General features: G+C 42.2%; 1 protein-coding gene across 4 annotated transcripts in view; it reads left to right on the plus strand.

Moving 5' to 3' along the window:
- AUH (AU RNA binding methylglutaconyl-CoA hydratase) overlaps positions 1–4,977 on the plus strand; it is a 173,229-nt gene extending 168,252 nt beyond the window's left edge. For 3 of the 4 annotated variants that reach the window (XM_081262864.1, XM_081262863.1, XM_081262865.1), the window contains 2 exons: positions 815–862; positions 4,362–4,977. In XM_081262864.1, coding sequence (XP_081118990.1) covers positions 815–862; positions 4,362–4,439 — 126 coding nt within the window. In that variant the 3' untranslated portion in view covers positions 4,440–4,977. The remainder of the gene's footprint in view (positions 1–814; positions 863–4,361) is intronic. The other variant, XR_014018247.1, reaches the window with a different exon arrangement.
- Positions 4,978–22,925: the final 17,948 nt, after the last annotated feature.

Consider the following 22,925-nt stretch of genomic DNA (forward strand, 5'->3'; position numbering starts at 1 on the left):
AAAGACATTCCGTATACTCTGAGCATCAGTATCACATTATGAAAAACATTCCCAGCTCTAAGCTCTGTTCCACGTTTGACTTGTCAATGTGTCTTCTGTAGGGTGTGCTGGGCATGCCCCAGGGACATGACTCCAGAGTGGGGTCCCTGAGCTGTGGGGAGTGGGCGGGAGGAGTAGTGCAGGCACTCAGGTACTTCAGACTTTTAATGACAGATATTGTAGTTTGGCTAACATACGGGAATTTTGCAAAAAGGTGTTTCTTCCTTGTAGGCACAGGAGGCACTGTATCTTCTTTGGCTTTATGTCAGTAAAAAAAAAAAAAAAAAAAAAAAGATGGAATTTGTAATAATTTGCAATAAATGCAGCTTCACAAATTTGCAAATATTTGATTGGATTATCCCAGCGCTTTCACGATGGTGACAGTACTAAAGCAGACACCTTACACAGCCCTTACCGTGCGACAGGCTTTCTTGTATCTATTAGGTGCTTTATGAAGGCTTCACTTAGATTAACTCATTTAATCCTTACAGTATGCCACCCCCAACCCCAATTTGGTAAGTACTATGATTAGCCCCTTGAAGCATGGAGAGGTTCAGTAACTTTTCTAAGTTATACAGCTCCCAAGTGGTAGTGTCAGGATTTGAACCTAGGAAGCCTGGTCTCAGGTCTCTCATAGTGGCCATATACTGATTGGTGGCACTATATCAAAAGATTCTGTTTTGGGTGGATAGGGTTATTTAATTTGAGTTTATATTGACTATACCATATTTTGCAAAGTTACTTCTATTGAAATGAATTATGTTTTTATCCTCAGGTTGACTTAGTAACAGGATTAGCCATAGAAGAAGCATGTTATGCTCAGGTATGTAATATAATCACAAATTCAGTAAGGATGCACCCTTCCCAATTGTTTATCTTCTGGGTATTTCAAATGAAGTATATATCACTCAGTAAGATTTCCTGTATTCTCATTTCACAATCACACAAATGGGTTGAAGTTAGTTGTTCCTACTCTTTGACTGTTACCAAGTTCTACTACTGCTTCTGCTGAACAGACTTAAAGACTCTGCATAATTCAGAAAACCATACAGTAACCAGTCAGTGCTGCTCAGGCTATGGCCGTCTCACGAGGCTTGCCCTGTCTCCTGTGCATGTGGCCTTTGCCTCTCACTGTAGTCCAGAGAGGCAGCAGATGGCCGTGGGCTTGTGCCTCCCATGCAGCAGTGGTGTGGAAGACTCATGAGCTTTTCTGAAGTCTGAGCCTTCTTTCCTGCCCACTGACAGTTCACTGATGAAATTATAGGGTTCTTTTTTTATATACAGATTAGTAGTTCTGTCCAAGAAGGAAATGTTTTTATTTCCTTCTTTTCCCTAAGAGATATAACTTTAAGGGCATCTAAAAAGCAATAGCATTTTGTTGTACCTTTCCTGAGAGTTGGGCACTACATCAGATCCTATTAAAGCATGGTAGAGTTATTAATAGGAGCGGTATCTAGAGTGTTGCTCTGTGTCTGGTCTGAATACATAAATTAGCTGTCATTGGTGAGTAATTCCCGGGAGTGAAGTAAATCCTCAGTCTCATATATACATGTATATGTGTATGTACGTGTATATAAAGCACATTTGACCATTTAAAGAAGAAATACCACTTTCATAATCTCTTCCAGAAAATAGATGCAAACAATACACTGCTGACTTGTTCAGTGAGGGCAGAGTTACCCTGATACCTAAATCAGAGGAAGACATAGCATGAAAGGAGAAGGATCCACAAATGTCTCTCATATGAGTATGGCCAAAACAAATGAAAAGTTCCTTAATGATAGTAAATTGAAAAAAGAATTATACTCTGACCAAGTGGGATTTATTCATATATACAAATCTTGTTCAACATAAGAAAAAAATCAGTGTCATCCATCATGTCAGTAGACTAAAGAAGGAATTTATATGATTATTATCAATTAGATGCTCAAAAAGCATTTGACAGAATTCACTACCCATTTATGATAAAAACTCTCAGCAAACTATGAGCAGAGTGAAACTTTTTCAACTTGGTAAGAACATCTACAGAATGCTGACATCCTACTTAATGATCAAGAACAAGGCAAGCATGACCCCCCCCCCCCATTGTGCCTTTTCAGCATCTTATTGGGGGTCTTAGCCAATACAGAAAAAGAAGAAAAAGAATAAAAGATGTACATTTTGAGAAGTAAAAAATAAAACTTCACAGATGACATGATTGTCTAAGTGGGAAATCCCCAAAAATCATCTAAACAAGTTCCTCATAAGCAGTTAACAGCAAAATATCACAATACAAAGTTAATATCCAAAAATCAATTGTTTCCTTATATAGCAGCAGAAGAATTGGAATTCAAAATTTAAAATGCAACACCATTTACATCAGCACTCAAAAAGTGAAGAGCTTAGGTACAAATCTAACAAAATAACATACAAGAGGTATAGGAATAAAACCAAAAACCCTGCTGAAAGAGACCAAGATCCAAATAAAGAGAAGAACAAGCCATGTTCATAGTTAGGAAGATTCAGTTGTTGTCAAAATGTTAGTTCTTCCCAATTTAATCTATATGTTTAACACAATCCCAATAAAATTCCCAGCAAATTATGTTATGGATCTTGACAAAGTGTTCTAGAGTTCATTTGTGAAGTCCAAACATTGCAAAATAACCAGGACAGTATTGCCAAAGAACAAAGCCGGAAGACTGCATTCCCTGAATTCAAGACATTGTGGTAATGGTGACAGAACAAACAGGGAGACAAGGAACAGAATTGAGACCCACGAATGTAGCCAATTGACGGTTTGACAGTGGAGCAAAAGCAGTTCAGTAGAGAGGAATTCTTGAAGACAAATGGTCCAGAAACATCTGTATGTTCACAGGACAAGAACAGGTCTAGGCAGTGACCTTACACTTCTCACAAAATGAATTGGAACCCTCGACGTAAAATTAGAAACTCTCACACTTGCAGAAGATAATTTAATTTTATGCTCTATGGGTTTGGCAATTACTTTTTAGTTACAACACCAAAAAGCACAGTCCATGAAAGAAAAAAAAAAGTTGACATTGCCTTTATTAAAAACCTGCTCAGTAAAAGATACTGCTAAAGAATGGGAGGTCCAGACTGGGAGGAAAATATTTCAAACACATGATAAAGGGTGGATCCAGAATATACAGAGAACTGTTAAGACTCAAGAATATAAACCACCCAATTAAAAAATGAACAGAAAAGCTGAATAGATACCTGTCCAAGGTAGGTAAACAGATGACAAAAAATCGGAGAAATGAAGCCAATTTCTGAGAAACGGCAGGTTGGACAATGAGATGCCAGCACAGCCTGTTAGAATGGCTCAGATCTAAACACTGAGGGTACCAGGTGCTCGTGAGGATGGAGAGCTGCAGAAGCTCTCGGTCATTGCTGCTGAGGGTGTAAATGATTCGGAGACTCTGGGAGACCGTTGGGCAGGTTTTTGTAGGGCAGACATACTCTCACTGTATGATCCAGCAGTCATGCTCTTGGTTATTTATCCAAATAATTTGAAACACTTACGTCCACACGAAACCCTGCACACCAAGCTTTATTCATAATTGCCAAAACACAGGAGCAGTCGAGATGTAAGTCTTCAGTAGGAGAATGGATAGACAAGTGCATCTAGCCGTGGAATATTAGAGAGCAGTAAAAAGACAGGAGCTATCAAACAGTAAGACGGTATATAGAGACCTTTAATGCATATAGCCAAGTGAAAGAATTCCATCTACAAAAGCTTCTCTGTTATTCCAATTCAATGACCAGGCGAAGCTGTAGAGATAGTTTTGAGTGACAGAGGTCAAAGTTGAATAGGCACAGCACAGAGGATGTTTATAGCATTGAAACTTCTATATAATACTGTCGTGGAGAGTATCTGACATTGTATTTGTTAAAACTCTTACAGCAGGCAACACGAGTGAACCTTAATGGAAATGTATCATAGTTAATAGTAATAACATACCAGGATTGATTCATCACATGTGACAAGTTTAACACACTAATGTCAATAACAGGAATCTGGGGTACAGCTTTAGGGGAGTATAGGGGCTCTGCCTTCTGGGGTTGTTGTTGTTGTTGTTGTTGTTGGTAAACCTAAGCTGCTGTGAAAAGTAATCTTTTAATTTTTTGAGTCCATTTGAAATAGGAAAAAAAAACTTATTTGAAGTAATGAAAATCAATTTGGTCACACAATTAGAATTGTTCAAATAACTAGTAGATTTCAAAATTTTAGAATGAACTTCTGACTAGTTTTCTTAGATACTGTTTGATAAAATTTTACTGTTGTGTTTTCATTTTGGTATAAATATATATTTTTTTCTTAGACCATTCCAACAAAAGACAGACTTGAAGGTCTTCTGGCTTTTAAAGAGAAAAGGCCCCCACGATATAAAGGAGAATAGAAGAAACAGAAGTTCTAGCGATACCATGTGATCAATGTACTTCTGGAAGTATCTTTCAGATCCACTCTGATGCCTCAGCACATGGAATCTCAGTGACCAAAGGGAAGAGCGAGTTGCTCGTGTGGTGTGTCACGCATCTGGAATGGACCCATATGTATACTTCATGCCAATGTGTATCATGTTAAATTCATTCAGATTTATAAAGCAAGTAGCATATATTGTCAAAAAACAGGTTAAAATTTAGGTATGTTTTTAAATATTTCCTGCATATAAGGCTTTCCGTTCTTAATTTTTTAATGTGAATAATTTATATATTGCACATTCTAGGAAATAATATTGATTATATGTCTACTGTGCTGCATTAAGAAAATAAAATCACTTCTGTATACCAAAAAAAATGTGAAATTATACCAAATAAAGTTTCTAAGTGGTTATGCACATAGGAACAGACACACGCATACATCTCAACCTGAAAAAATGAATTGATAGTCTGAGTGAAAACTACCTAATATAAATAAAATTAGTGAAAAGAAAACTTGGGAATTATTCTTACCCCATCCTCTTTCACTTGAATAAATCATTGTGTGTTGGACTTTAGAAGAAACTCTTCCATACTGATTCCATCAGGCAGCCTCCTGACATTTGGCCAGGAACACACTACTGTCCTGCCCTCTTCCTCTCTCCCTCTGCTTTCTCTCCTCTCTCTGCCCTCCTCCTCTCCTCTCTCTGCCTCTCCTTTTCTCCTTTTCTCCCCCTTCAGGCAGCCCCCCAATAAAATCTCTTGGTTAAAAAAAAAATCAGTGCAATCAGAGTCAAGGCCAAAGAGCTTGTGAAGCCCACAGGAAGCTTGGTGCCATTGTGCTGTTAAGACCACCTCCCACCAGAGACGCCTGGTCCTCTGGTGAATAAAGACCTGCCTGCTGACAAAGGAAGAGGAAACATGGTGCCCCTGGATGGGCCACAGAAATGGCTTGGGTGAGGTGGAGACTCTCCTCTGCTTCCTGGCCCTAGCAGTCTATTTGGTTTTTGTAAGGGAAGGAGCTGAACACACCAGCCCTGTCCACTTCCCTGTAGCAGGGCAAGTGGGGTAAAGCCTTCATAAAGGGAGAGAGAGGCCCAGGCCTGGGGAAGCAGCGTAGACAGGAGGTATGCAGAAAGGGACGGACGTGTTATGATGCTGTCTGATCACCAGGCTTCCTTGTGAAAAGGTTCTCAGGTCCCAGACTTGAAGCCTTTGTTGCATCTGTCAGCCAGGAACGGCTGCAGCGGGCCCCAGTGTGCCTTCCAAGTGCATCCCACACCTACCTGCCTCCCAGAGAGGTGTCCCTTCATCTTCTCTTCCCAGGGACGCCATTGCTGTCAGAAGGCAGGCAGACTTAATTCTTAAAATTCTGAAACTTTTAGTGTTCAATTTGGGAAATTCAACCCTCAGTCTCAATTCTGAAATTCATCAAGTGGTGGAGGTGGACCGCTGTCTTTGCTGACACGTGTGTGCCAAGGTGAGGGCCACTTCCTTATCACTTGAGGTGCTGAGAGTGCAGATTTCAGATGATAGCTCTGTTGATCAGAGTAAATATAGAAAGAGCTTATTAAAATTCATGTTCGGCCCTCTGGTGACTGTATCTGGTGGCATGCATGCTTATTTACTGATCAAACTTGCTGAGCTTGTTTCACGCATGATAATTTGCACATAAAGTGGTAGCCCTTGTTCTCAGAGTGCTTTAAAGGTTTCAGGGCCATTTGGTCTTGTCTGTGACTTGCTAAAATGCCACTTCTATTTTAACTGAGCAGGAAATAATTATGTTAATGGGAAAAAGCTTATTAAGAGTGTGCTGAGTGACTTGTCTCTCCAGCTTGGACTCCTAGGCCAGGCTGCTAGTGCTGACTGAGCACCGTTTAACTTCCTAACAAGTTCTGAGGAAGTCACTCTCTGGAGTATATACGAAAGCCAAGTCCTGGAGTGAAATCAGCAAGATAAAAGTGTCTGTCCAGTCCTCTGCCTGAGTGTTCACCTATCTTGATTTTCTTCTCACGGAACTGAGGATTGGTTCTGGGCCAAGAGGTTATGAAGGGGCTGAGCTGCCTGGGGAGGGGGCAGCTGCTTGTCCTCCTGCACAGAGTGTCTGTGTTTCTCTGAACCGTGTCAACACTGACACATGCTAGAACTGCAGTAGACTTATCCATGTGACTAGATTAGGTTGAAGAATGCTCAGAAGAGGAGGAAGATTGGTCAGGCACAATTATAATTCAGGGGATGAAAAACCCAATAAAGAGGAAACACATTTTCCTTTATTTCTGAACATGAGATCTAAGGGTTCTGAAATAGTTTAGCACTGGCTAATTTATAACCTGCCCAAGACAGTAAAAGAAATCTCCAACTTCTGAGGCAAGAGAAGAGTTCTAATGGTGGCCGAGAGTTTGATTTTCTTTGATTCATTTCTGTAACTTAAAAGATCACATCAAGTTTGTATTCTCTTTAATAATGTGGTTTTCCCATCAGTCAAATCCCACCCCCTTTAGCTAACAAAAACTTGCTTGTCACAGTGTCACTTTTCTATCAGCACTTAGGAGAGTGCTTTGTATGTGGGCCACAGTAGTGGAGTGTCAGTTCCTGGACGCAGTATTTACAGAAAATGAATACTTCATGTGGGCTTGTCCCTGGCTGGGTGTTGACCGTTTTCCTCACTTGACCTTAGCTTCCACTCGTGGTGATAGGCTCCACATTTGGGGTCCAAAGATCCTGGCAGGCAGATGTGTTTAAACAATCAGGCTGTCCTAGTTAAATGTCAACTGATAGGCATGCCACTATCTATTGAGCTTTATCAGAAGAGCAAAGATGATTTTTCTCATAGTATATTAAAGAGTAACTACACATGACATACATGTGTCACAAAAGAAAAGAGACAACATTTTAAAGTTACTTAGTTGCTAGTATTTTGATAAAAGTCACTGTTCTGCATACATGAGGCAAGACACGGATTGTGATTTGGGCCAATTTGGGAGGTGTGGAGGTGGTGGATTTAAACCTCCACTCAAAAATATCTGTGTGTCTCAGGCCCTAAAACTCACTGTTTCAAATGCCTTTGAATTTTTACCATCCTTGACTTTGGGAACCTCCAACATTTCAGCTCCCCGCCGTGAGGCATAGCAGCTAATCTTCAGACAACTTGTTGGACGGTGCTTGTTTTTCAAAATAATTCTCAGGCAAGAGAGCTGGGTGCCTGATAGGAAAAATGAAGAACCCCAAGAATAGACATCTACCCCCCCACCCCATGATCAGGACCAGCCCTGGGATACTCGTCCATGCAACGCATGCTCAGGAGGCTTGGAAGAAAGGTGTCCACTCAGTGAGTGGACTGTTCCCTGTTCCCTTGAGCTCATAGTAACCTGCATGTCACTTCTTTTTTTAAGTTCTAATAAAACAGTATTGGGCGAGAGATGTAGCTCTGTGGTAGAGCACTTGCTTAGCATGCGTGAAGACCTGGATTTCATCCCCAGCTCCACACACACACAAAGTGGTATTATGTAATATGTCTTGAGGGGACATTTTGACAAGAGCACTGAACACACCCCGTGAGGAAGATGAGCAAATAAGGCCGGATGTCGTCATCACACTAACACCTGCATTGGCAGGTACTGTCTCAGTCTTCATGGCCCCTGAGAAGCATCTGCACTGCAGTTCCTCCTGTGACAGGGAGGGAACCAGAGCATTGAGGTCACACTTGACTCCAGTCCCAGACAGATTGACACTAGAGCTAATTACGTGTTTCACTGCTGAGCTTGAAAACAGTCAAATAGCCAAAGATGGCGACAGGTATGTTTGTACTAACCTAGAGAGACTAGTGTCCCTTACCCTGGATTTTCAACAATTGCCTCGTGACTTGGAGAGCTAAGGGATGGTGTGCCTTACCATATCATCTGATGACAGGCAGGCAGGGTGGCACCTGGAGCTAGCACCCCTCAGCAACTCCTTTAATACCAGGTGCTATCTATGCACTTTCGCGCCTGCTGTCCACCAGCACCTTAGGAAGTGGTTTGCCAGTTTCTAGTTTAAGAAACTGAGGCAGACTTCATGCTGGGCATTCTGTGCTCAGGGTCGCAGTGTGTCACGATGATGTAAGTCCACAGAGCAGTCTTGGTAGATGTGAACACTGCGTCAGAACTACAGGGTGCTAGTGGTAGTATTTGATGACCTTGCATCTCACCGTGCCCCACAACTCACTACTAGAGTGTATGTATCATGGCTTGATAGCAAAACTTCTCAAAGAGGAGGTGAGCTGAGCTCCACGTGGGTCTAACCCATCCCAGCCATCTGGAGGGAAGGGTGACAAGTGTGTCGTGCTGTTCTGCCCTGGTCCGACTCACCTGGAGTCTTGCATTTAGTTCTTAACATCACAATTCCTGGTGGTTATACATTCATTCTCTGTTTTCCAGAAGGTTCACAGGAACTCTCTGGCCATGTTTCAGCTTCTCAGCAATGAGACCATGGGTAAAGTATCTTTCCTTGTAAAGGAATTTATTAGTTACTCATGATCATTGCAGAGAGACACAGTTGTATTGGGTGTGGTCTATATAAAAACGCTATCTAATTTGTAAGGTCTCACACAGATGAGCTCATGATACTTCATTTGTTTCCTGTTTCAGAAGAGACCTGTTGGGACAAGGAGGTGGGTTTCGTAGCCATGGCCTTTTGGAGACAAGTCTGAGAACCTGAGTCACTCACCCTGGAAGAGACGTCTAGAGAAACATGGTGTCCGCCATCAGTGGAGCTGAAATGGATTCCCAGTTGGAATCTGAGATCTTCACAGGTGCCACGGGGCAGGGAGATAAGACACTGTCCCTCCTTCACTGCTCTGCAGTTGTCCAGAGACACAAGATGAGGATTAAAGTTGTAGGAGAAGCTGATCAAGACATTGATGGGTCCAGAAGCTGCTCCCTGCCTCTGGAGTGTGAGAGCAGAAAGTGGGCTGTGGGGTGGGGCAGAGCTGTGGGAGCTGGTGGGGTGGAGCCCGAGGACAGCTCTTCTGCAGGGGAGTGTTAGCTTGCCTGCTGTCAGCACTGGGGCAGGCTCCATAGATGTGACAGATGGCCTTTACTACAGGTGGTCAGAGTCCCAGGCAGAGAAAACAGGTACGTGCCAAGACGTACCAGTTAGCTAGCTACCTTGGCCCTTGGAATATCCAGTTTTAGAAATTTTAGTTTCTTCAAAAAAAAAAAACAACAACAAAACACAGCCATCATTCTTGAGCATCATATGTATAGTACCACTTTCAGGGACCCGGGTGGTGGGATTGCCTTGGAAAAAGATGCCATGTTTCTCCTCCCCCTGTTGGGTTTCACGTGGTCGTCTTACCTCCTCTAATAGAGAGGCCATGATGGAGGGACCCCGCCCCTGAGGTGAGTCCTGGCCAGGCAGAGAGCAGGGCAGATTCCTGCCTGAGCCTGTGTTCAACTCTGGGATCTGTCTGCCAAGGTGCCTTTCAGCGGCATTCGAAAATGACGGACATGTCAGATGCCCTCTGAAAGCAGCTTTGTGACCCATGGCACAGAACCAGGACCTGAGCTCTTTGAGAGCCAAATCACAATGTCATTGACTTGCCGTTCAGGATGACATACTTTTCACGATGATGTTCACACAAAGGAGAGGGTTTCAGAGAAATCTGAAAATTGGCAAGTGCCCTCTCTCGACCTTTTCAAAAATAGTCTGAGTCACTTTCGCTTTCAGCCTCTGAACGGTGTTGAATGAACCTTTTGTGCAGTTTACAGAAAGTGAGGAAGTGTTTGGCAATGGAGATAAATCCGACCTCCAAACAGCCTCTCCCGTGTTGAGTAACATTTCTTTTGAGTTGTCTGTTAACACTTCTCCTAAAGCACGTTTCTTATGAAGCCTAGAACTTGCTTGCTTTAAAAATATAAGTAAAAGATATGTGGGACATGTCATAAGAGGCAGGAAATGACAGCGACAAGCTAGAAAGAAATTCTAATTACTGAAGAGGTGTGATTGGTATAGCTGTTCTTCACACATTGGTGGCTCTGTGGCTGCTGTCTCAACACCAGCATGCACGTAACAGTGAGGAGTTCCTTTCTTTGCATCTGGATTTCATGGGAACTTATAGTACAACTATTGGTGGTTGATCCACTCTTCTAGTGACTGATGGAGGGTGTTTAACCAGGCCCGGTCAGGGCCCTGGTGCTCCTGAGATCAGGAATGTGTGTGATCTTGCAGTGTACCTGCCATTAGTCCAGGCTCAGAAAAGATTGGTGACCTTAAACCTGCAGCCCTCTGTGCTCATTTTAGTCACCTTGACTTGCAGGGTCCCTAGTCCCACAAAGGCTTCAGGTGAGTTTAAAAAAAATTATTTGCATGTGTAGTTATGAAAATGTATGTTGAATTTCCTGGAAAACTCGCCAGAAGTTTTGATTGTGTCCAGTTTCCTGAAGGCATAAGCTAATCTTCAAATTAGGCTTAAGGTACCAGGAAAAAGAGCCAGGTCTTGGCCCCGGTCCAACCCTGACACTCTGGCTGTGTGACCCCCAGCAGACGCCACGTGGAGACCACATCTGTAAGACACGCCTCATCTTGTCTATTCATCAAAGCTAAGAGCAGAGATTACCAAACTTGCTGGCACCTGGGACAGGTGCCCTCCGTATGCACGCTTGCAACCCTGGGGTCAGTGTTGAGGAAAAGCCAACTTAGTGATTTTCTTTTTTTTTGTATTGGCTATTGAACTCGGAGCACTTGACCGCTGAGCCACATCCCCAGTCCTATTTTGTATTTTATTTAGAGACAGGGTCTCACTGTGTTGCTTAGCATCTTGTTTTTGCTGAGGCTGGCTTTGAACTCAGGGTCCTCCCGTCTCAGCCTCCCCAGCCGCTGGGATGACAGGCGTGCACCACTATGCTCGGCTTGTTGATTATTTTTTAAATAGATCTAACTCACAGGTCATAAAAATCAGTCTTCACAGTGTACAATTCAGCGGTTTTTAAAGTATATTCAGAGTTTTCCAACTATGACCACTCTCTAACTCTACAATATGTTTACTGCTCCCAAAACAAGCTCTACCCATTCCACTTCCCCTCAATTGCCACTGCCACTGGCTGGCAACCGCTAGTCTACTGCCTGTCTATGGATTGGCCTACTCTAGACATTCTGTATAAACAGAATGATGTAATAGATAGCCTTTGTGTCTGGCTTTTTTAACTGAGCAAAATATTTTCAAGTTTTATCCTTGGCCTTTTACAGCTGAAAATGTATCAGACCTTTTACAGCTGAAAATATTCTCTGATACGGATACACCCCATTTAGTTTATCCCGTTACCCGTGGTTAAACATTCAGGCTGTTTGTGCTTTGGGAATACGATAGACAGTGCCATGAACATGTGTGTACAGATGTGTGTGTGTGGATCTCGTTCTCATTTCTTTTGGTATATCCTCAAGCAGAATTCCTGAAACATGACAACTTTATGTTTAACTTTCAGAGGAACTGCAAACTGACTAGCTACACCATTTTACACCCCCAATCTGCAACATCTGAGGGTTCCAGTTTCTCCCCATCTTTGCCAACACTTGTTATTGACCTTATTTTTTATGGTAGCCATCCTAGTGGACATGTAATAGAATCTTACTGTGCTTTGTGATTGAAGTTAGTTCTGTAATGGCTGATGACACTGAACACCTATTCCTGTGCGTGTTGGTCATTTGCACATCTTTGAAGACTTATCTTTTTAAGCTTTGTGCCCATTTTAACTGGATTGTCAATTGTTACTGACTTTTTTTTTTCTTTTTTGGTACTGGAGTGAGTCCAGGGGTGCTTAACCACTGAGCCACATCTCTAGCCCTTTTTTGTATTTTATTTAGAGACAGGGTCTCAATGAGTTACTTAGGGCCTCGAAAAGTTCCTGAGGCTGGCTTTGAACTTGTGATCCTCCTGCCTCAGCCTCCCAGGCTTCTGGGATTACAGACATGGGCCACCACTCTCTGTTTGTGATTAAGTTTTAAGGATTCTTTATGATTCTAAATAAAGTTCATTATCAGCTGTATGATTTGCAAATCTTTTCTCTCACTTTGTAGATTCTTTCATATTCTTGCTGGTGTCCTTTGAAGCATAAATGTCTTTACTTTTAGGGGAAGAGTTTATCTATTGCTTCCCTTGTTGCTTAAAACTTTTATGTCATATTTATAATACCATTGCCTAATGCAAAGTGATAAAAGATTTATGTTTTTGTCCAAGAGTTTTATAGCTTTAGTTTTTATTTTGTTGTTGTTGTGTATGGACACAATACCTTTATTTTATTGGATTTTTTATGTGGTGCTGAGAATCGAACCCAGTGCCTTGCACATGCTAAGCGAGCGCTTTACCACTGAGCCACAACCTCAGCCCACAGCTTCAGTTTTTGCACTTAGGTTTCTGATCAGTTTTAGGTTAATTGAACTGTGTTATCTTATTTGTCAATTTATGTTTCCATACCACAAGGGAGGGGCATCTAGGATTTTGAAATGAAAGGTGCTGGAGGAGGACTGACCTCTTAACAATATCTTCTAACCTTTGCAGTTTCTTGTTTATGTCCTCAACTTATTTTTGTTTCATAATTTCTGAGTATTTTATTCTGATTATGCTGTTGTAAGTGGGATTGTTTCCTTAATTTCATTTTTGAATCGTTCATTGCTAGTTCACAGAATTACAATTGATTTTTATATCTTGATATAAAGTAGGATTATTTTGCTCTGAACTCATAATAAATAATCTTTTTAGTGGCTTCCTTACAATTTTCTATCTACAAAATCAAGTTACCTGATAAGTAATAACCATATCAACAAATGAACTATATTTCCAGTTCATTGAGTGTTTTTATCATAAATGGGTATTGGATTTTTGCAAGAAAAAAATAAAATTCTACATCTGATGAGATGATGATGTGGTACTTTTTTAATGTCGTTGATATGGTTACTACATTGGTTGGTTTTCAGATATTAAACCAACCTTGGTTTAATATTCCTGGGTAAATCCCTTGGTCATGATGAGAACTTTATTTTGTTATTGTTGTAGGACCCTAGCATTGTGTTCAGGATTTTTGGATCTATGTTCATAAGGAACAAATAGTATTTTTGTGATATCTTTGACTGATTTGGGTATTAGAATAATATTGGCCTCATAGAATAATAATAATTTTGGAAGTGTTTGGAAGGATTTGAGTAGGATGGGTGCTAGTTCTACTTTAAACAGTTGGTAGAATTCATCAGTGAAACCAATCTGGACCTTGTCTTTATCTTTGTTGTAAATATTTTGATTATTAACTCAGTCCCTTTACTTGTTATAGCTCTATACAGATTTTCTATTTCCTCGAGTCAGTTTCAATAGTTTAGCCTTTTAGGAATCTTTCTATTTCACAAAGGTTATCTAATTTGTCCACATATAACAATTGTTCTTTATACTTCTTTTTAGTTAATATCTTTTACACTCCATTTTATTTTTAAATCCTAACCCTTTCATTCCTGATTTTAGCATGTTAGCCTGTTTTTCCTCTCTCGTTTGGTCTGGTTTATCAATTTATTTATCCACTGTAATCTTTATTATAACTATCCTTTAGCTTGTTGTGTTACTTTGCTCTTATTTTAGTTTCTTAAAATAATGTTTAAAGAGTGCTAGGTTCTTGATTTATAATTTTCCATTTTATATATGGTCATTTGCAGTTATGTATTTCCTGAAAGCGTTAATTTAGTAGCAGCCCATAAATTGTGGTGTGTTCCTTGTAGAACAGAGTTGAGATGGCAGGCCTGAACTAGTGTCCGTGGACAGACTGATTGCAAGGTTGGCCCTTGGCTGGCATTTGGGAACTTAGGAACTGGTAAGGGTTATGCCGAACTGTTCGGACAAACAACAGGGTTTATACTAAACACTTGCCAACCATTTAGAAATGTAGAAATTGGGTATTTTCCAGGAATATTGTGCCTGTATGGCTAGACTCCAGCAAAATCCTGGGCTCTCAGTCTGTCATGAAATGCTGACAACACTTTGTACATGTTGTTATAATTCCTCACTGGGGGGATTAAATGCCTTCTGTGGACTCCGCCAGGAGAAGACGCTTGGAAACAATTGGAGTCCCCTGGTCTTTGTCCCTGTACCGTTCCCCTTTGCTGTGTGTGTGGGGATCCTTCTGCGACAGTCAAGCAGAGCTGTGAATGGGACTTGGGTGAGCTTTAGCAGCCCTCCTGGTGAATGGCCGAAACTGAGGGTGGCCCTGAGGACCCCTAACACACGTGGGTCTTGTTTTCATTTATCTCAAAATATTTTCAGAATATTTTGAAATTTCCTTTGTGTTTTTCTCTTTGATCCCTCTTTTGTTTGTTTTTCTAGGCTTGTGTTTTTTTTTAATTTACATACTTATGAATCTCCACCTTCCCTTTTTGTATTGATTTCAGTTTTGTTCCATGGCCGAGGGTGAACATGCTTTGACTTCAGCCTTTTTTCATTTTATTGAGACTGTTTTTGTGGCCTTACATGGTCTGTGCTGTGCTCTTAGGAGCAGTGCGTGTCCTGCTGTGTTGGCTGGAGTGTTCTGTAGGTGTCTATTAGGTCTCCTTGGTTCATGGTTGTTGTTTCATCCTTTTATTTCCATATTGATCTTCTGTCGGGTGGTTCTATCCATTTCTGAAAATGATTTACCAAAGTCTGCAACTATTACTGTTGAATTGTTCACTGCTATTATCTCTCTTTAATTCTGTCAGTTTTTGTTTCATCTCTTTGGGTCTTTGCTCTTAGATAATATGTGTTTTTATAATTATTATGGCATATTGAGGGGTCAACCCTTTCATGACTTAAAAAAAAAGCTTGTCTTTCTCTGGTGACCATTTCATCCTAAAGCCTATTTTGTCTAATGTGAATGTAACCACTTCAGCTCACATCTGGTTATTTTTTGCAAAGCATAATTTTTGTATATTATTTACTTTCAACCAACTTGTAACTTGGTATCCAAAGTCTATTTTTTATAAACAACATAATGTTGGGTCATGTTTTACTCATTTCACTCTTCTGCCTTTGGATTGAACCGCTTATCCATTTACATTTAATGTAATTATGCATAAACTAGGACTGATATCCGCCATTTGGTTTTTTGTTCTCTCCATGTCAGGCCTTTTCTTTATTACTCTCTTCCCCCGTGCTGTCTTCTTTGTGTTTAATAGGTGTTTTCTTGGGTACCATTTTAATTCCTTAATTCCTGAAGTCACTTTCTTTGTTATTTATTTTTTGACTCAATTATTTTGTGAGTTTTCTGGGAATTGCTACTTTATAAAATCTAGCTTGGATTAATGCCAACTTGACTTCAACAGAATGCAAAATTTTTGCTCCCATGTAGCTTTGTACCTTCCCTCTTTCTCTCTGCTGCCATTGTCATATAGATTAAATCCTCATGCCTTATGAGGCCATCAAGTCAGCTTTATCATTATTGCTTTATGAAGTAATCTTAATTCTTATTTGAGAACAAGAAATAATAAATGCTAACTTTTACATATTTAATTTCCTTTACCAGTGCACTCTGTTTTTCTATGTGAACTTGAGCTACTCTCTTGTGTCTTTATATTTCAACCTGAAGGGAATCCCTTCTGTATTTCCTCTAGGGCAGGTTCACTAGTGATGAATTCTGTTTTGTTTATCTTGGGATTTCTTAGCTTTCCCTTAATTCTCAAGAATAATTTTGCTAGATACAGGGCTCTTGGTTGATGGCCTTTTCCCCCAGGACTTTGTCATCCCATTGCCTTTTGGTTTACACGGTTTCTTATGAAAAATTGGCGACCAGCATTCTCATTGAGAGTTCCTCGTGCAGAATCTTAACTGATTTCAAGGTCTTCTCTTTTGACAATTTAATCACGATATGCACCTTTCTGGCTGCCTTTGAACTGAACCTGTTTCATTGGATCTCTTGGATGTGTAGATTCATGTCTTTTATCAAATTTGGGAACTTTCTGTCCAATATCTTTCAAGTCGTTTTTCTATTCCTTTCTCCCATCTCTCTGAAGCCCCCACCATGCACATGCTAAGGACATCCCACAGGTCTCTGGGGTGGTTCCTTTTCCTTTGATCTCTTTTCTTTCTACCCTTTGGATTTGATTATTTCTATTGATATGACTTTAAGATGATTTATTCTTTCCTCTATCATAAATGTACTTTTGAGATCATCTAGTGTTAAAATTTTTGTTGCAATTTTTATCTTTTAAATTTTAGAATTTACCACTGCCATCACTTTCTCTATATTGATACTCCATGTTTGGTCAGACGTAAGTCTTATGCTTTTCTTTAGTTCTTTGGATGTACTTAAAATTGTTAATCTAAAATATTTTCTAGTCAAATTCAACATCCAGGCGTTCTCAAGGATAGTTCCTATTGAGTTTTATTTTCCTTGTATGAATCATACTTTCTTGTTTCTGTGCACGTGTGATGTTTGTTTGAGTGATGGACATTTAACATAATGTAATGTGGCTACTCTGGGAACTAGAGCCTCTCACCTCCCAACCCAGGTTTATAGTTGCTGTTTGTTCTTGTTGCTATTTGTTTATTAACATTCTGAATTATGTATTATTTGGTGGGTGTGGTCACTAAAGTCTTGGCTTGCTTAGCTTGATGGTCGGCTAGTGATTGATTGAGATTTCCTTAAATGCCCTCAATCAGTAAGTCCCCAGCTCTTGCCAAGGGGCTCTGCATAAGAAGGCATGCTTCTGATGCTTCAGCAGGCAGTTGACACCTCTGCCTTAGCCCTCATGTCCTTTATGTGTAGAGCCTTGAAATTGGCCAGAGTTGAGGACCAAAGCCTTCTTGCATCTTCCCTGAGCCTGCACACAACCCTGCACATGCGTGACCTTCTAGATTCCTAGGAATATATCAGAACTTTTCATAGCACATCTCCTTTCCAGTCTCTCCTTTTTTAAATTTTTTGGTCAGTTTCTTAGTTGCCTATGCTGTTACCACTGCCAAACAATTACCACTGTTCATTTTCCACAAATACCTTTTAGGGAAAAGTTGTTTACAATAATCCAGGTCCTGAGTCGGGCTAAATAATGGCAAGTCCTGTGAATGGGGATTTTCCTCATTACGGAATCTTCAGGGAACTGCCAGGCAGGTCAGGTATTGACAGGTTTCTAGGAATGGGGGTTCGAGGGAACTAAAGGTATGTCCATCTCTCCCTGTTAGCTGGTGTCTGCATGGCGCTGTGGTTTGAATGTCTCATATTGGAATTGAATTGCCATCAGATCAATATGAAGGCCACAAGAGCCTCACCCTCGTGAATGGATTAATGCTGTTGGCCTGGGAGTAGGCTGCTTATTGTAAGAGCCAGCTCTCTGTCCCCTTGCTTTCCTCATCATGGGATTCCATGTTATAGGGCCGCAAGAGGGACCACACCAGATGCCAGCACCATGCCCTTAGACTTCCCAGTCCCCAGAACCCAGAGAAATAGAACTATTCTTTATAAATTACCTAGTTTAGCCGGGTACTGTGGTGCATGCCTATAATCCCAGCATATCAAGAGGCTGAGGCAGGAGGATCACGAGTTCAAAGTCAGCCCCAGCAACTTAGTAAGGCCCTGAGCAACTCTGTGAGACTGTCTCTAAATAAGTTACAAACTAGTGCTGGGGATGTGACTCAGTGGTTGAGTGCCCGTGAGTTCAACCCCAGTACCCACCCACCCACCCCAAAATTACCCAGTCTGTGACATTTATCATTGTAGCAATTAAAAATCAAACTAAAACAGAGGGCCATGATGGTTGTGAGGGAGTTATTTTCAAAGATGATGTGGCACTGGAAAGAGGAGACAGAATAGGGCAAGCTAAAATGTCACAAAACTTTCTGTTCTTCCTGATCTTCAGCCATTTTTCTTGAATCAACGCTTCTCAGATTGCTGCAAACATTTGGCTCATTTTCAGGGTTCTGAAACTATTACTGTTTGGGCTGTTCCTGATAAAGATGGTGTGCAGGGTGGCTTTCTGACTTTCCATACATCAATGACAATTTTTATTGAATTATTATCATTGCAGTCTAAAATATTTAAAATGCCTTAGTTCCCATATGAAAAGTTTAGCTGCAGTCAGAGGATAGGATTTAGTGTGCATCATCTTTTAAATATTGACTCTGAGCATAGTACCAGGAAACAGAAGGGTACTGCTCTGGCAGAGCCCACCCCCAGCCCTAAGGGTGTTTGGTCTGTGATGTGCCCCTTCAGTCCCCAGTGGCTGAGTGAACAGCCATCCACCCAAGCAGATCTGAAAGTGCAACATTCAAGTTAGTAAAAATCAAAAGGTAATTACTGAAATGCCAGCATTGATCAGTGTTTTGTGTTTGGGGAAAACATTTTCCTCCAGGCCATTAAATTCATGCTCCACTCTTGGACATTGAGACAATGATGACAAAACCACCGTTCATGAATTTGAACTTGTCAGACCTTGGACAGGATTTCAAGTACAGTAAAAGTGTGTTTTTACTGAATCCAAGAGTCCTTTTCTCAAACCAACAAACAAACAAAAAAGGAAAAGGAAAAATCAGATGAAATTTGATGTTTCATGATTTCTGATATTTATTAAGGAACCAAGTACATTCCAATTGGCTATCGGCATGTAAAATCGGCCCTTGGTTAAGTTTCAGAAATTTTTTAGGCTAAAGTGTTAAAAGCAAGCCCTCCACACCATGGCCACTTTGGAGGTAGAAGAGCCACATGAGTCATCTCACCTCTGGCCACACTGCTACCTTTCCGGCTTCTCCAACACAGGGCCCATTGTTGTTACCAAGTCTAATTACTAGTCTGCTCCAGTAGAGCAAGAGAGTTTGTGTTGATGTTACAAAAACAGTTTATGCTACACAAGCTATTTTATTCATGTAATAATTACAGCGTATTTGTCATAAGCATTTCGCAAGTGTTCCCTTTGGATAATACTGGCAAGATTAAGTAATAGTTTCTCGCTAACACTATTGCTCAAGCACTTCAAACATGATGGCTTGAGATTGCACGTATTATGCCTACGTCTTTGGCTCCCAGCATCTTTGACCTTTTGCTTTTCCGACATATAATCTCATCGTGAGGCTGTGTCTATTGTTTTCTAACACAAATGCCAGGAACTACTTGAGCAAAATATTTGATTTCAGTGTTCAAGGGGTAGTTTTTGTAATGTTTGAGAGTAAGATTCCAAGTCAGCCACACACTGCCAGAAACCAGGGACTTCAAAGAGTCTTCCTTTTGGAACTCTGAAGGAACTGAAATTTCTGTTTCTCTATTACATCCAACTGAATCATTGGCCATGCACGAGGGTTGGCAAGAAGCACGTGTCACAGGGTTCCAGTTCTGCCTTAGAAAAGGTCAGCAGGAGGCACCAACCCCGGCCTGCGTTATGCAGCCATGTGCTCGGGTCCCACAGCCGTGCTTTGGGGCACATTATGCAATGTTGCACCCTTGATGAATGGCTGCTTGCACAAGAAGTTTTTCCTTACCCTGACTGCAAGAGTCCTGGAAATGATTAACTTCGTGACATAACTCTCATCACACAAATATGGAAGGTTCAAGCAGAGCTTCAAAATAAAGCGCTTCAGAAATAATGTTTTGGCTTCTTAACGTCTACACTATTAACAACTGTTTTAGAACCACTGAGTGAGATTCACCTATTGATGACTTTTTTTTCCCAAGAGTGGGAGTTCCATCAGAGATGGGTTCTTGTGTGAACACTCTTCTGGTTTTACCTCCATATGTTCTAGTTGGCTTTTGAAATCATGAGGTCTGTTTTATTGTGCTCCATCTAATAAGCTCAAGATCGAATAGACAAGGGACTTTGATTAAGCGATTTTGGGGAGGCACAAAGATATGACCGGCTTACTCCCACTTACAATGGAAAGTTATAGGGATGATGTGATCGAGTCCAGATAACTAAAAATGTACACGAAAATTCTGCATTTGGGTAGGGTTTTTTTTGAATCTCATTAAAGGAAAGCAGTCTACTGTGCTGGATTAGCCCCCTGTTGTTGACTGGCAGAAGCTCAACCAAAGTAGCTTAGGTGAAAGGAAATGTCACTGATTCTCAACCCACCGGAAGGACAGTCTCCGGGGACAGTGGAGCCAGGATCTCAGGCTCTAGGGACATCGTCCATCTGCATCACATGTAGTCTCTGGTTTGTGGCTTTGCTGCCTGGGCCTGTCCCCGTACAGTGGCTTTCCTCAATGGCAGCTCCTACATGCCACCAGGGAGAAGGACAGCTCTCTTTCTGTACTTCCAACTCAGTAGCTCCCAGGAGAGAACTCTGATGGCCTAGCCAAGATCCCAGGCCCTCCGGGTGGCCATGGCAGGGCATCATGTTTGGAGAATGGCTGTCCCGGCCCAGAACATCACAGCCGCCAGAAAGGGCCAAGCTTGACCCGATCCACTGGCCTCTCCCCAAGCACCCGCTGTCCCACATACAGCCATAATTGCCAGCACCCTGCTCAATAAGAGCTGACCCAAGGGCTCTGCTCAGTGACTGGGCCCCCCTCTGAGTCCAGATCCTGAGTTCTGGTGTCGATCTGAAGAAAACTACAGCCTCAGTGCACTGTGTGCCCAGTGAGGGAACACACCCATCAACAAATGGGGACGAGCACATTGAGAGCTCCAGGTCACACGGGGTCTCACACCATAGGAAGGGACTTGATGGGCAGTGGGGACTCAGACTCGCATTTGTTGACCCATTCCCCAGACGGTCACCTCTGCCCAGCTACTTGCTGACGATTGTGACCTGAAGGAATACTGGAGAGAACTTCCTGGCTGGGGTCTTCACCCCCTCGTGGCTCAGGCACCTCCTCATTTTCATTTATGCAGCTTTAGAGGGTCATGGATGATGTCATGGGCAAGAATCAACCCTTAAACTCTGGCTTGGCTTCCCACAGATTTAAGGCAGGGAGGGAGTCCATGGTCTAAGAACCAACAGCATCAAATTACATCAGGGGGCCTGGACTTCATGGGCGCTGAGGCCTGAGGACATCTGTGTCTCCAGGGTGCTTCCAGAGTCTGCTCTCCCTCTCCACCTGGGCTTCCTGGCATCTGCCAGAGAGCGGTGGGAAGGACGGGGCTTGATCCAGCCAGCTTCAGGGGCAGCTGGACCAGTGGTCTCAGATTCTCTGGGGAGTTCTCTGGTTTCCCTCTTCCCTGCCATCTTGCTTCCTGGTTCTTACCTCCCTTCTGGGAAGGACGCAGCCCCTGGTTGGGGGCAGGTGTGGTAATGGGCAGCCCTCATCATGGAGCCGCATGAACAAGGCAGGAGATGCCCGCCATGCTTGGTTTTTAATGCCAGCATCTGGCCTCTGGGGTGTGGTCGGGCCTGTCCATGTTCTTGTATATCTTGGTTGAAGGCATTTCTTTGTTCCCCTCTGCTCTCTCTCTTTTTTTTAATACTTATTTTTTAGTTGAAGTTGGACACAATACCTTGCTTTTATGTATTTATTTTTCTGTGGTGCTGAGGATCGAACCCAGGGCCTCACCCGGGCTAGGCAAGTGCTCTACCACTCAGCCACGACCCCAGCCCCCCCTGCTCTTACAGTGTGACCAGAACCCCCAGGGCATGACTTGTGAACCCCAGAGAAGCACTCTGCTATTTGTCATTGTCTCCATTGCCACCAACAGACCAAGTAGGCACAGCACAGATACACCACCACTTTCCCAAAGCTGGAGAGACTGTCCAGTTTAACAAAGTACCGTTCCACACGAAGACCTCCTTTAGCTCAGACTGGTCATTTGTCATTTCACGTGTTTTTGCAGGGGACAATCACTGTACACTTCCTCTCATGTTGGGCTCCTAAAAGTATTTTCAGATTCTTTCTCAGTGGAGTGGGAACCCCTGGGTACTAAGGCTTTGGGGGCCATTCTGTAGAGACGATCAGGCAGCACAGAGAATTTTTCCCAAATAGTAGCCAGGCTCCTACCTAAAACTTCAAATGGTGAGAACATGGGGTCTTCTTTCTTCTGGACAATTCACTTGACACTGAAGCCACTAGGATGAAATTGCCTGCAGTGTGGCCACGAGCTCTTGTGAGGAAGAAAAAAAAAAGATAAAGGAAAAAAAAGAAGGAGGAAGTGGGAGTTTACCCAACTTCCCCTTCCAAAGCCCTTGACTCGGATTCTTTCCTTCTAAGAACAGGCTTTGCACTCACCTGGCTTTCTTGGTACTTCTGATTGCTTTCTGTGGCTGGCAGTTGCAGGCAGGTTGGTGAATGGAGAAGTGGTTGGTAGAGTGACATTCAGACCGTGGCAGCTTGCTTTCTGCCCCCCACCCCCACCCCAGAGAGCTTTCTCAGGGTAAGAACTTGCAAACCCAGGACTTCTTTGTCCCTGGCTCCTTTCCCACCTACGGGCTTCTTTGAAAGCCCATAAAATGGGTTGGGCACAGTGGCACAGGCCTGTAATCTCAGTGACTCAGGAGGCTGAGGCAGGCGGAGGGGGAGTTCAAAGCCAGCCTCAGCAAAAGTGAGGTGCTAAGTAATTCTGTG

The sequence above is a fragment of the Spermophilus citellus genome, assembly GCF_964194105.1.
Source record: "Spermophilus citellus genome assembly, chromosome: 12".
In the NCBI taxonomy this organism is placed as follows: domain Eukaryota; kingdom Metazoa; phylum Chordata; class Mammalia; order Rodentia; family Sciuridae; genus Spermophilus; species Spermophilus citellus.